Source organism: Lithobates pipiens, unplaced genomic scaffold, assembly GCF_037356315.1.
Source record: "Lithobates pipiens isolate NorthernLeopardFrog02 unplaced genomic scaffold, aLitPip1_a1.2 Scaffold_22, whole genome shotgun sequence".
In the NCBI taxonomy this organism is placed as follows: Eukaryota; Metazoa; Chordata; class Amphibia; order Anura; family Ranidae; genus Lithobates; species Lithobates pipiens.
Window position 1 is genome coordinate 103,156,749 of NW_027507784.1, and position 15,722 is coordinate 103,172,470.

Genomic DNA, 15,722 nt, shown 5'->3' on the forward strand with positions numbered 1-15,722 from the left:
TTAAAACTGAACACAAATTAATTACACAGGTTCTGTGCCTAAGAACCTGTGTAATTAATATGTGTTCAGGTTTAAAGGAATGAGGTGGCAACCCATTCAAAATACTATTCAAAATACTAACAACTTACGAAGCCATATACAACTCTTTCCCCAGCTATATCACTAACCTTGTCTCAAAATACTAAATTATTCCCTCCTCCCAAGACCTCCTGTTTTCTAACTCCTTTGTCACCACCTCTCATGCCCATCTCCATAACATCTCCAAAGCCTCCCCCCATTCTATGAAACTCCTAATCTGTCCAACTATCTACTAGTCTGTCCACCTTTAGGCAATCTCCGGAAACCCATCTCATTAGAGAAGACTATCCTGCCTCCACCTAACAACTAAACTTTTATCATCTCCATCAGCTCATCCCCCACAGTTATTACCTTTTGTATCACATGACCCTCCCTTTTGGATTGCAAGCTATAATAAACAGGGCCCTCTGATTCCTCTTGTATTGAATTGTATGGTAACTGTACTCAGTTTGTAAAGTGCTGTGCAAACTGTTGCCGCTATATAAGTCCTGTATAATAATAATAATGTAAAAGAAAACATGATTCATAAGACCATGCCACCTTCCTCCATGGTCCAGTTCTGATGTTTATGTAGCCATTGTAGGCTCTTTTGGCTGTGAACAAGGGTGAGTATGGGTACCCTTATTGTGTTACTAAACCCAGGACCCTGCATTGAACATGCATTTTTTTGGTAATTATAACTAACTATCTTTTCTCATCAGCATTATATAGCAGTCATTTGACTTCTACCAGTGTCCAGCCGAGCACTGGTTAAAGCTTGTAGGAGAAGTTCATTCTCCTCCCAATGTCCTATGGGGCTGCAGGACCCCTGACCCTCTATCTGAACAGTGCTGATTGGCCCTGTGCTGATCACATGCATCCTCCCAAAAACAAAACAAAAAACTCTCTAGCAATACACACCAAACTAAGCAGGTGCAGAGTGCCTCCAAGGCTCTGTTCTATCAGGAGATGGATTAGGGACTGTGGAAAAAGGGGCGAATCGGAGAAGACAGAATAAAACATATTTTTTACACAATGCAGAAGATTAACCCCTTAGGTTCCACAGTGAGTATAACAAGCATGCTTTACTGCATATACAGACTGATTTTAGTGTTGTGGGTTTAGTAACACTTTAACCTGTTTGTGGACCTAAAGTTATGGCTGTTTGGTGTATATTTTAGTTTGTGGTAGGTGCCAGCCAGCAAGTTCATTCTAGAAACTCTAGAGGTGAAATCACTACATTTGAGTTCCCACATCCACCCACCTCTCAAAGTTATTAAAACAGTATCTCATTGCCTGTGCTGTGTTTACAGATATTTTATATTAAGCAGAGTTGATAGGAGTAGAGAGCATCCATAGCAAAGTGAGCAGCATGTACATAGCTACAGTGTCAAGAACCTGCTACTGAAATCCCTCAGAAATGAAAAAAATGTAGGCCAATTAAACCTGCCAAGGCTAAGTTTTGGGTGGGCTGACCCTTTTAAAAAATTCATTACGTATTAGTATGAATACATCAGTAGCTGTTTCCCAGCTTACAAATCAACAACTAGGAGTTATGAATTAGGCTCTATCTGGTAACAAAGTTACCATGTAAACGACTGGAAACCATGGCAACTGTTGCATCCCTTCCATCAGCTAGTGGAGACCTCTGCAGCAATTAAGGATGAGTTAAGAAATTGGTTTATTTGTTTTCTGTAATTGTGGCACTGCTTATTCTGCGCTGACCTGCAAACTGTTTTGAAAAACAATATTTGCAAATGGATAATTAAGCAAAGAATTACTTTCAGGAATTATTTACACCAGAGAAGTCTCGTTGCCACCATTTTAATTGCACTGAAGTGCTAGAAATGGCATTGTTTGTGTAGCATATAATAATGGGAAAGAATGCTCACCCGTTTGGAGCTTTGGAAGCCAATGAAAGATGTGTCCCTAGTATAATGCAAATTGGTGCAGTACGTCAGAGGCTTGGTATATATTATCATGCATTTTATTGCAAGTGAATTATCAAGTATAAGCTGTGGTGAATTAAAGTATATGCAAACCTAATTTTTAAAATTTAATGTAAGCTTTAACATATTAGCTTTAAAAGCTGCAAAAGTATTTTTTTATATGTTTAAATCTGAGTCTTTTGTTAAAATACTAAGTGATCCTGGCTTGAAGATCTGTGTTTAGGCGCTTCCAGTGATAGAGTAGCAGTATTCTGTGTCTTGTCTTCCAATTGTGCTTATTAGTCACCCCGTCACTCAGACTTCTGATGGACACTACAAAATGACCATTTCAATGCACATTTTGCTGCATGGTCCATTGTTGTCACCATTAGCAAACCCAGCCTGAGAAGTGCCACGCAACCATCACTGTTAAAGCATTTAGGTAATAAGTAGCTACAAGGAAGCTGTGGACGATCAGGACCGAGATGCAAAAAAACAATGAAAGAAGGGGATAACGCTTTTCAGAAGATAGTGAGAGGAGGTTTGCACTTTCTTAAGTGTGTTTGACAAGTGATGCCACCTCTCAAACTCTGTAATGTTGTGGTAAAATTGCCACACCTCAATGCAAAGCATCTGAGGTGCACCATTTTTGCTTGTAGGAGGCAGTCAGGAGCGGGGTGAAAGGGTGGTAAATACATTGATAAATCATCACTTTGTACTAGCCCTTGCCAATTCTATGGAAGTCTTAAAGGAGTCTTTGAATCTTTGAAACACGCTGAGCTGGAGGCACAAGTTAAAATTACTAATAGTAGGCCAGGGCTGTGACTTTTAGCAAACAGAATAACGGAACAGGGGCACAGAGTTTCAAGCAGCGTTCCACCCAAAAGTGGAACTTCTGCTTATTTGTCTCCTCCCCCTCCGGTGCCACATTTGCCACTTTTCGGGGGTGGGGGGGAGCAGATATCCTGTCCCACTCACTTCCGGGAGTCCAGGCTGTGGTGAGTTCATGACAGCTCGGTTTCCTCACTCATCCCTCTCCTTCGCTGCCGGGCCAATAGGAGAGCACATCGGTGCCTCACGCATGCGCATGCGCAGTAGGGATCGGGCGTGAAGCCGTAATGCTGCACTGCCAGATTCCCTTACTCGCAATGGCAGCGGCAGCTGCTGCCTTTTTTTTGTAGGGGTGGGAGGACCTCCCCTGTAATAACACACTCATCCTTCCTTCCACTGTATACATATATTTTTAAAGGGGTTGTAAGCCCTCCAGGTTTTTCACCTTAATATATTCTATGCATTAAGGTGAAAAACCTCCTGTGATGCAGCAGCCCCCCAGAGCCCCCCATTTACTTACCTGAACCCGGTCTCGGGTCCTGATTGGATAGATTGATAGCAGCACAGCCATTGACTCCCGCTGCTGTCAATCAAATCCAGTGATGCGGGAGCCTGGGACCAGGTCGAGTCCTGCTGTCTGTGTCAATGAAACGCAGCAGCAGGACACGGGAGTACGCCCGCATGAGTGCCCCGAGGGAGAATGGCTCTCCATTGGGGCACTTGAGAAGAGGAGGAGCCAGGAGTGCCGCTGAGGGACCCCAGAAGAGGAGGATCTGGCCACTCTGTGTAAAACCAAATGCACAGAGGAGGTAAGTATACATATCCTTTAAAAAGAAAAAAGAAGCACTACATACAAATGCAAGGAACCTCCCTCCTTTACACTATTACAAGTCTTCTTTTCAGGCTTGAGGAAGTCACTGCGCTGCATAATTCTGGCAGTTTGGGGAGCAAGAAATAAGGTAATTATTCCTCTATTTTAAAACCCACCTACCTACCTATTTGAGCCTTGAAACCTAGAACATTCAACCCTTGCGATGTTGGGGCCCGGAGCCACAAGGTACTGAAATTTCATAGCTGAACTCGAGCTATATCCACTCTTTTACTTGACAAAGGCTGCCTTTATAACTACTCTAAGTCTATAATCTACCAGAACACACAGATCCTTCTTAACCATTGACTCCCCCAGCTATTGTCATCCTAGAATATATGATGCATACATGTTTTTAACCTTACATTTATCAACATTAAATACATATGCTACCATACCATACACGGTTCAAATATCGGCCAGTTCGAAAAATTTTTGCTAGTGACTGCTATAGCTGCTAGCAATAATCACAACAATCAGTCTTCTGCCAGCAGGTACAGCAACCCCTGGCTGCCCCCGCCAGGAGAAGAGAATTGTTGACTCCCCTGTCAACACTGCCTGTGTGAAATTTGCACTGTGTATGGCCAGCCTTAGTTGCCCAATTAAATGGTGCATTGAGGTTGGCTTGTAAGTTGGAGACATTCTGTAAGGACATTTTTCCAGTATATAGCTTGGTGTAATCCAGTGGCTTAGGTATAACAGAGCTCAATTCTTTGAGGAACCTTGGTTGTAAGCCAACTGGTCTAAATGTTCCTGGACCATGTCTAAATGTTCCTGGACCATGTCAATTGTGAGACATTGTGGATCATTTAGGGCTTTGTCAGTACTATCCCCAGGGGCGGACTGACCATTGGGCCACTTGGGCACTGCCTGAGGGCCCCATGCCACTAGGGGGCCCCATCAGGGTTGCCAGCCCCAGTAAACCAGGGACAGTATGACAAAATTATTATTATTTTTTTTTTTTTTACATCTGTCTCTGAAATGTCCCTTACCGACATCCGTTTGGTCTAAAAATCTAGAGATTCTCAGCCAATAGAAACATGTCTGTGTATACTGTGTGATTGTATGTGTATGTGTTTGTGTATACTGTGTGGCCCCATAATCTCCGATTGCCTGGGGGCCCCATAATCTCCTATTGCCCGGGGGCCCCATGAGTTGTCAGTACGCCCCTGACTATCCCTATTAACCACTTAAGGACTGCCTCACGCCGATGTACGTTGGCAGAATGGCACGGTTGAGCACAAGCACGTACCTGTGCATTGCTCTTTAAGTGCCCAGCCGTGGGTCGGGAGCGCTCTGCCGGTGGCGCGCTCCCGACTCGGTCCTGAGCTCCATGACCATGGCCGCGGGACCAGTGGACCCGATCGCCGCTGGTGTCCCGCGATCGGGTCCCAGAGCTGAAGAACGAGGAGAGGTCTGTGTAAACAAACCTCTGCCCATGCTTCCTACTGTGGCTGTCACCAATCGTATGTTCCCTGATATAGGGAAAGACGATCAGTGACATCACATGCCAGACCATGCCCCCTACGATTAAAAAAATACATAACGTCATACATATCCCCTACACTGCCCCCTAGTGGTTAACTTCTTCACTGCCAGTGTCATTTACACAGTAATCAGTGCATTTAAATAGCACTGATTGCTGTATAAATGACAATGGTCCCAAAAATGTGTCAAAAATATCCGATGTGTCTGCCATAATGTCGCAGTCACACTAAAAATTGCTGATCGCCACCATTACTAGTAAAAAAAATATATTAATAAAAATGCTATAAAACTATCCCCTATTTTGTAAATATAACTATAACTTTTGCGCAAACCAATCAATAATCGCTAATTGCAATTTTTTTTACCAAAAATATGTAGAAGAATACGTATCGGCTTAAACTGAGGAAAAAAATTTTTTATATGTTTTTGGGGGATATTTATTATAGCAAAAAGTAAAAAATATTGCATTTTTTTCAAAATTGTCGTTCTATTTTTGTTTATAGCGCAAAAAATAAAAAACGTACAGGTGATCAAATACCACCAAAAGAAGGCTCTATTTGTGGGAAAAAAAGGATGCCAATTTTGTTTGGGAGCCACGTCGCGCGACCGCGCAATTGTCAGTTAAAGCGACGCAGTGCCGAATCGCAAAAAGGGGCTTGGTCCTTTGGCTGCAAATTGGTCCGGGGCTTAAGTGGTTAAGGACTTGAGCTACCTCATTTTCCTTTGTAAAAAAAAGCTGAAGAAGATATTTAATGCATTTGCCCCCTCTTTGTCCCCAGTCAATAACTGAAAATTATCTTGTAAAGGGCATGCTCAGACCTAACATATTTACTGTTAATATATTGAAGAATTTTCGTATAGAACATTATAAATTCCTTTTTTATAAGTAATCATATGACCTCTGTTCTCAACTACATAAGGGGCTTAGAGAGCTGGGGGCAGAGACTGCAAGGAGGTGTGTCAGCAGGAGGCAGAGGAACAGCAGTATACTGATCTTCCTAGTGATGTGTCAGTACATGTTTGACCATTGGAGTACAGGCAGGCTGTGCTTCTGAGTAGAATGCAAAGAAAAAAACTGACTATGCTGGGATAGATGTGCTTCAATGCCTAGTGTGGTCAGTTTGAAATAAGAAATCAGAGGGACTGGTAGGATTGCTAGGTAAAGAAAACAATGCAAAGAGAACAGGATGCTGTTTTCACACAAGAAAATAGTACAATAGACACGTATCAAGAATATGAAATGTTGGGATAACATACACTTTAAGTCTAATTCACATACTTTTATTAGTTACATTTAATGATTTTAAATGGACACACAACTGTGTTTATTGGTATTAAGTATCCTATGCATTAAAGATCTTGTAAGTTGACTGTCTTACCCGGAGATCATGGATACTGTAACCTTTACGAAGCGTTATCTGGAAAACTTCAAGAGAGCTAAGGAAAGCAGCCAGGCGACATAAGCTTTGCTTGCCACTACCTCCAACTCCAATCAGCAGAGCATTTCCATACTGGAACTCCAGAATTCGACTGATACGGCAGCTGTAACATAAGGAGGAAAAAAATCTTGCTTTAATAATTTGGTGGTTTGGTGTTTAACCAAGCTAAAGGCAGAAGAATTGCTCTAGGAGACCTGCCTCAATGTTTTTAGCATCCAATAGCATTCCATGGCTTCATAAGGCCTCTTGCACACTGCAGCTTAAAAAGATCAGTACAGCTTTTTTTTTTTTTTACTGAGCTAAAATACAGCCCATTAATTGTAATGTGCTTATGCACACAGTTGTGTAAACAAGTGCCATGCATTGTTCAGTATAAAAAAAATAAATAGAAAAATCAGCATTTTTGGTCAGCAATTTACTCCTCATGCATGCAAATGCGCTCGATTGCAAATGCCCATTCACATAATGTACAGAACAAAAACATGAGAATACGTTTCTGCGCGTGTGATTGAATTTGCATGAAATTTGCATATGTGCGAAAATATGTGCGAAAATGCGCGGAAATACAAACAAGAAAAGTCTGAAAAAGTAGATGCTCAAACCGGAGTATCAGACTCTGTTACCTAAAGCAAGCAACCTAAATAATATTGCTATAAAGAAAATACCTAAATGTATTTGCTACTGTAAATAATATGTCACTGTGTGTTATAAAGACATACCTTCATCTTTGATTGTCACTGTCATATTGCAAAGCAGTTAAAATGTAAAAAAAAAGCAGTTAAAATGTAAAAAAAAATGTGTTACTTCCTGGAAGTATAAGAAAGTCTCACAAAAGTGCAGGGAAGTTCCCTCTAAAGCTTCAGGTCCGCTGGCAGCTCCTGACCACGGTAAAATGAGGCAAATCAGGTTTTTGCTGTGATTTTTCCACGATTTGTGTTTTCCCACGGGCCAATAGTCAAATTGTTCTTATCCTGAACGCAATTCTTCCATGTTCAGGAGAGGGAGGTTTAACCTCACCTAAACGCTGCAGTTCGTAAACTCTGCTAAAAGCCTATGTGTATGTGGAAACATGGGGTTGATTTACTAAAGCTGGAGAGTGCCAAATCTGGTGCAGTTTAGCATTGAAACCAATCAGCTCTCCATGTTTTTTGTCAAAATTTAATTGAACAAGCTGAAGTTAGAAGCTGACTGGCTACCATGCACAGCTGCACCAGATTTTGCATTCTCCAGTTTTAGTAAATCAACCCCTATATGCTTTTATGGAGTTGAGTTTTAGAAGCTTTGGCAAAAAAAAATAAGTTTAGGAGAAGCCAGGAGCTGCTAGTGTACAGTAAGCCTTAGACAGTTGTAACCAGTGTTAATTTCGTCAACTAAATATTTTTATCAAAATTTTCATCAGCAGCATTTTTACAGTGATGAAAACAAAACTAAAACTACACCACAGTTTCATCCACTGACCAAAACTATGTCAAAAATCAATCCCGTGTTTGTTAACGAACGAAAACTAAACAAAAATGTCAGACAGGGACTGAACTAATTTACGGTTTCCATAGAGCTCCACCTGCTTTCCCTCCCAGCAAGCAAGCAACAGCCAGCATTACAAGTCTCCGAGTCCTCAGATGCCTGTCTAGAGCAGCACGGTGCATGACAAACCTCCCGAGTTCCCATGAGAGTTCCACTCCCAACTCATGAAGACCATTCAGAGCAGAGACCACCCACTGTGAGTGTGTACATTACAATTACAGGCCTGACGCCCCCCTCAGACCACCATCTGTCCAATCAACTGTGTGTGTATTACACCTCCACTGACCACTGGCATCCAGGGCACTGTGCATTAAAGGCCATCCCTCAGACCTGAGACCACTATCCAGCACTGTGCAGCATTACAGGCCTCCTCTGACCACAGACATCCAGAGCACTGTGCATTACAGCAGTGATCATCAACCCTGTCCTCAGGGCCCACTAACAGGCCAGGTTTGCAAGATAACTGAAATACATCACAGGTGATATCATTTGCTGCTCAGTGATTGCACTATTCTAGTCTGCATCTCCCCAAGGTAATACATAAAACCTGGCCTGTTGCTGGGCCCTGAGGACAGGGTTGATGACCACTGCATTACAGGCCAACCCTCAGACCTGAAACCACAATTAGCATGCAACACTGTGTAATGTGCAGGATTACAGGCTTCCTTTGAACTTGACCAGTGACCACTGCCATCCAGAGCACTGTGCCTTACAGGCTATCCCTCACAGTGACCACTGTCTAGAGCTCTGTGTGCGCATTACAGCCTCCTCTGACCACCGACATTCAGAACACTGCAGCATTACAGCCTCTCAGACCACCGTCCAGATCACTGTTCAGCATTACAGGCCTCCTCAGACCACCATCCAGAGCACTGTGTGCATTACAGATCTCCTCAGACCGCCATCCAGAGCACTGTGCAGCATTACAGGCCTCCTCAGACCACCATCCAGAACACTATGCAACATTACAGGCCTCTTCAGACCACTGTCCAGAGCAAGCGTGCATTACAGGCTTCCTCAGACAATCTAGAGTGGCTAAATCTGTATCTGTGAGTTTGCTCAAACCTTAATACCATAAATAATAACCTATTAAAATGTTTTACTCCAGAAGTATATAAGTTTGGAAATTCTAGAGAAATGCTTAATTCATTACAATTGAACTAATCCATCCTATTTTAGTAGACTAAACTGAAGGACATTTTAGTCAATTAAAGTGTAGGGCATTTTAGTCGACTAAAATGTACTGCAGATTTAGTCAACTAAATAAGACTAAAACTAAAACAATTGCAGATCACTAAAATGGGACTAAAACTAAAATGGCATTTTAGTAAAAAGACTAAAGCTGCGTACACACGATCAGATTTTTGTGTGAGCCTGTCATGTGATGACAGGCTGTTGGCAGAAAATCCAACCGTTTGTACGCTCCATCGGACTATTGTTGATGGATTTTCTGTGGACAAATGTTGGATAGCAGGCTTTAAAATTTTCCGCGGACAAATGTCTGTTGTCGGAATTTCCAGGCGTGTGTACACAAGTCCGTTGGACAAAAGTCCAAAGTACAAATACGCATGCTCGGAAGCAAGGACAAGCCAGAAGTGGTCGGTCTTGTAAACTAGCGCTCATAATGGAAAATGAACATTCCCGACGTGGCAAATTATGAAATCTCGAAATGCAGAGCATATTCTCTTCTTCTTTAATGGGATAATAATGAAGCTGCTTTGCTGGTGATACTGATACGGAGTTATTGGAAACTAATTTTCTAAGGCTTTTTTTTTCTAGTGATATCAAGAACAATATTATTATGCTTGTTATTTTTTTGGTGGAAGTTCCCACAACACTATTATCCTGTAGTTTTTAATAGAAGATACAACTATGTTGGCGTCCCTTGTTAATTTTACATTGTATTTTTTAAAATGTAACTGCCTACTCCCAAATTGTCATTTGAAGTAAAACACATAGCCAAGTATTATTCTACACAATTTTTTATTGTGCATTAACCACTTTCAGACCGGACCATTTTGCTGGTCAATGACCAGAGGTCTTTTTACAATTTGGCACTGCGCTGCTTTAACTGGTAATTGCGCGGTCATGCAATGTTGTACCCAAACAAAATTTGCGTCCTATTCTTCCCACAAATAGAGCTTTCTTTTGATGGTATTTGATTGCCTCTGCGATTTTTATTTTTTGCGATATAAACGTAAAAAGACCGCAAATTTTGAAAAAAAATGATATTTTCTACTCTTTGTTATTAGAAAAATCCAATAAACTCAATTTTAGTCATACATTTAGGCCAAAATGTATTCAGCCACATGTCTTTGGTAAAAAAAAAAGTCAATAACTGTATATTTATTGGTTTGCGCAAAAGTTGTCACATCTACAAACTAAGGTACGTTTTCTGGAATTTACGCAGCTTTTAGTTTACGACTGCCTATCTCATTTCTTGAGGTGCTAAAATGGCAGGGCAGTACAAAACCCCCCCAAATGACCCCATTTTGGAAAGTAGACCCCCTAAGGAAATTGATAAGTGGCATGTTGAGCCATTTTTTTTTTTTTTACACAAAGTTGTCACTAAATGATATATTGCTCACACATGCTATGGGCATATGTGAAATGACACCCCAAAATAAATTCTGCTGCTTCTCCTGAGTACGGGGATACCACACATGTGGGACTTTTTGGGAGCCTAGCCGCGTACGGGGCCCCGAAAACCAAGCACCGCCTTCAGGCTTTCTAAGGGCGTACATTTTTGATTTCACTTCTCACTACCTATTACAGTTTTGAAGGCCATAAAATGCCAAGATGGCACAAAACCCCCACAAATGACCCCATTTTAGAAAGTAGACACCCCAAGCTATTTGCTGAGAGGCATGTTGAGTCCATGGAATATTTTATATTTTGCCACAAGTTGCGGGAAAATTACAAACTTTAATTATTTTTTTTTTTTTTCACAAAGTTGTCACTAAATGATATATTGCTCACACATGCCATGGGCATATGTGAAATGACACCCCAAAATAAATTCTGCTGCTTCTCCTGAGTATGGGGATACCACATGTGTGGGATTTTTTGGGAGCCTAGCCGCGTACGGGGCCCCGAAAGCCAAGACCCGCCTTCAGGTTTTCTAAGGGCGTAAATATTTGACTTCACTCCTCACTACCTATTACAGTTTTGAAGGCCATAAAATGCCAAGATGGCACAAAACCCCCACAAATGACCCCATTTTAGAAAGTAGACACCCCAAGCTATTTGCTGAGAGGCATGTTGAGTCCATGGAATATTTTATATTTTGCCACAAGTTGCGGGAAAATTACAAACTTTAATTTTTTTTTTTTTTTTTCACAAAGTTGTCACTAAATGATATATTGCTCACACATGCCATGGGCATATGTGAAATGACACCCCAAAATAAATTCTGCTGCTTCTCCTGAGTATGGGGATACCACATGTGTGGGATTTTTTGGGAGCCTAGCCGCGTACGGGGCCCCGAAAGCCAAGAACCGCCTTCAGGTTTTCTAAGGGCGTAAATATTTGACTTCACTCCTCACTACCTATTACAGTTTTGAAGGCCATAAAATGCCAAGATGGCACAAAACCCCCACAAATGACCCCATTTTAGAAAGTAGACACCCCAAGCTATTTGCTGAGAGGCATGTTGAGTCCATGGAATATTTTATATTTTGCCACAATTTGCGGGAATATTACAAACTTTTTATTTTTATTTTATTTTTTCACAAAGTTGTCACTAAATGATATATTGCTCACGCATGCCATGGGCATATGTGAAATGACACCCCAAAATAAATTCTGCTGCTTCTCCTGAGTACGGGGATACCACATATGTGGGACTTTTTGGGAGCCTAGCCGCGTACGGGGCCCCGAAAACCAAGCACCGCCTTCAGGCTTTCTAAGGGCGTTACAGTTTTGAAGGCCATAAAATGCCAAGATGGCACAAACCCCCCCAAATGACCCCATTTTGGAAAGTAGACACCCCTAAATTTAGGGGTACACTAGTGAGACTAGGTAATAAATGGCGGGTGCCCTGAAACTATAAAAAAATAACTAACCAACCAGCGTCACCTGTAACAGTTATATGGTGATCACTGGTGAAAGGGTTAACTAGGGGGCAATCAGGGGGCTTTATGCGGTAGTATATGGGGGTCCCTGGCGCTATAAAAAGCTGCGGCGAACCTAAATACCTACCTGCCTAACTAGCGTCACCTGTGACACTAATACAGCGATCAGAAAAACGATCGCTTATTAGGCTGGGTTCACACTGGAGCGATGTGGGAACGCCACGAATCCGCGGCGGGTTCCCGCATCGCATGCCTCCCGGCGGCAGTTCACACTGCCCTATGCGAACTGCTGGGAGTGTCAGTGAAATGTTAATGACACCCCCAGATCAGTTCGCATATCGCAGTGCGATCTGCAAACTCGGATCGCATGGGGTGAACACCCATGCGATCCGATTCTGCTGCGGACCAAAAAAAGGGTCCCGTGCGAGTTTGCGGCGGGTGCGGCGCGAATTCAGCCATACTATCTGTATGGCTGAACTCGAATCGCACAGAGATCGGATGTGATTTGCACTGCAGTGCGGTGCGAATCACATCCGTTCTCATAAACCGCTGCAATGTGAACCCAGCCTTAGTGACACTGGCGACGGGGGGTGATCACGGGGTTAAACTTTTATTGGGGGGGTTAAGGGGGTACCTTAGAACTAAAGGGGGCTAACCCTAACTGCCCTAACAGTTATTACAGTCACAAATGACACCCGCCGGGTGATCAGGGGGTTAAACCTTTATTAGGTAATAAATGGCGGGTGCCCTGAAACTATAAAAAAATAACTAACCAACCAGCGTCACCCGTAACAGTTATATGGTGATCACTGGTGAAAGGGTTAACTAGGGGGCAATCAGGGGGCTTTATGCGGTAGTATATGGGGGTCCCTGGCGCTATAAAAAGCTGCGGCGAACCTAAATACCTACCTGCCTAACTAGCGTCACCAGTCACACTAATACAGCGATCAGAAAAACGATCGCTTATTAGGCTGGGTTCACACTGAAGCGATGCGGGAACGCCACAAATCCGCGGCGGGTTCCCGCATCGCATGCCTCCCGGCGGCAGTTCACACTGCCCTATGCGAACTGCTGGGAGTGTCAGTGAAATGTTAATGACACCCCCAGATCAGTTCGCATATCGCAGTGCGATCTGCAAACTCGGATCTCATGGTGTGAACACCCATGCGATCCGATTCTGCTGCGGACCAAAAAAAGGGTCCCGTGCGAATTTGCGGCGGGTGCGGCGGGTGCGGCGCGAATTCAGTATGGCTGAACTCGAATCGCACAGAGATCGGATGTGATTTGCACTGCAGTGCGGTGCGAATCACATCCGTTCTCATAAACCGCTGCAATGTGAACCCAGCCTTAGTGACACTGGCGACGGGGGGTGATCACGGGGTTAAACCTTTATTGGGGGGGTTAGGGGGGTACCCTAGAGCTAAAGGGGGCTAACCCTAACTGCCCTAACAGTTATTACAGTCACAAATGACACCAATGCAAAAAAAAAAAAAAAAATGCTATTGGTGTCACTGTGACTGGGGGGGCAGGGGTGATTGGGGGGGTGATCGGGGGGTGAAGGGGGGGTGTGAGTGTGCCTGGCATGTTCTACTGTGAAGTGTCGTGTTGGTGCAACTCACCGATCCTCTCTCCTCGGTGCCGGAACGAAAAATACCGACACGGAGGAGAGATTACATCACTTCCTCTCCTGTGTTTACATTACAGGAGAGGAAGTGATGTCACGCCTCACTTCCATTCGTCAGGAGCGATCGAGAGGGGGTGGCCATGAATGAATGGCCGCCCCCTCATCCCAGATCGCTTCTGAACGAAAACCGACCGCCGCTGGCACCGGGGGGGGCCCGAGATCGGGCCCCCCACCCGCGGGAAGGCAGGGACGTACATGTACGCCCATATGCCTGCCCGTGCCATTCTGTCGACGTACATCGTTGTGCGGTGGTCGGCAAGTGTTTAAAAAAAGAAAACCAATACAATTAGACATGCTATCTGCCTATAGAAATTAACCAAAAAGTGCTCTCTATGCATCCAAAAATATAGAAAATATACCAAATCAAATCATTATTCAACCAAAAAATATAATAAAAGCCTCATGCATGTGTCCTGCTTCTTAATATAGGGGGTCAACAATGCCAAGAGATGGTGAAAGCAGGGGTCCGTCATCCAGAGATGGTTCCAAAAATCATCCGGATTATTTTTCTGGAGACATATGACATAATTGGTCACGATTAACCACTTCCCGCCTGGTCCCGCCTGGTCAATAGCAATTTGACGTCCGGGAAGTGGTTCTGTTATCCTGACTGGGCGTCATATGACGTCCTTCAGGATAACATGCTGCTGCACTCCCGTGGGGGCGCGCATCGTGGCCATCGGTGGATTGGTGTGTCAGTCTGACACACCTCTACACTGATCTCGGTAAAGAGCCTTCGGCAAAGGCTCTTTACCATGTGACAGCTGTGTCCAATCACAGCTGATCACGGTGTAAACAGGAAAAGTCGTTGATCGCGTCTGACAGGCACAAGTAGAGGAGAGCCGATCGGTGGCTCTCCTGACAGGGGGGTTTGCGCTGATTGTTTATCAGTGCAGCCCCCCTCAGATGTCCACACTAGACCACCAGGGAAGCCACCTGGACCACCAGGGAAGTGGGCAACATGTGGTTGGCCAGGTATGTACCCCATGGCCATCCACATGTGCAAATGATGCCCAATCTGTGCCCACAAATGGGCACCGACTGGCACCATCATGTAGCAAAATAAAAACAGTCATGGCCAGCAATGCCACCCACCAGTGTCATCAGTGCCACCCATCTGTGCCCACCTGTCAGTGCTCATCAGTGCCCACCCGTGCCACGTGTCACTGCCACCCATAATTACCCATCAGTGCCGCCTATGAGTGCCCATCAGTGCCACCTATGAGTGCCCATCAGTGCTACATACCAGTGCCACCTATCAGTGCCCATCAGTGCCACCTATCAGTGCCCATCAGTGCCGCCTATTAGTGGTCATCATCAGTGCCCATCTGTGCCAACTCATCAGTACCACCTCATTGGTACCCATCAGTGCCACCTTCTCTGTGCCCGTCAGTGCAGCCATATCAGTGTCCGTCTTTAAAGAAGAAAACTTATTTACAACATTTTTTAACAGAAACAAAGAAAAACTTGTTTTTTTCAAAATTTTCTGTCTTTTTTTATTTGTTGCACAAAAAAATAAAAATCGCAGAGGTGATAAAATACCACCAAAAGAAAGCTCTATTTGTGGGAACAAAATGATAAAAAATTTGTTTGGGTACAGTGTAGTATGACCGTGCAATTGTCATTCAAATTGCTACAGTGCTGAAAGTCCAGGCACACGCCTTCGGACAAAAGTCTGAGGTTTTGTCTGTGTAAAATTTGATCGTGTGCATGAGGCTTTAGATTGTAAGCTCCTCAAGGTCAGGGACTGATGTGAATGTACAATATATATGTGTAAAGTGCTACATAAATTGACGGCACTATATAAGTAGTAATAAATACGTAAAATAA

General features: G+C 43.5%; 1 protein-coding gene across 1 annotated transcript in view; it reads right to left on the reverse strand.

Annotated features, from left to right (window-relative positions):
- LOC143925685 (dynein axonemal heavy chain 11-like) overlaps nt 1–15,722 on the reverse strand; it is a 701,866-nt gene that overhangs the window by 372,952 nt on the left and 313,192 nt on the right. The window contains exon 40 of the mRNA XM_077450147.1: nt 6,552–6,714. Within this exon, the coding sequence (XP_077306273.1) occupies nt 6,552–6,714 (163 nt within the window). The remainder of the gene's footprint in view (nt 1–6,551; nt 6,715–15,722) is intronic.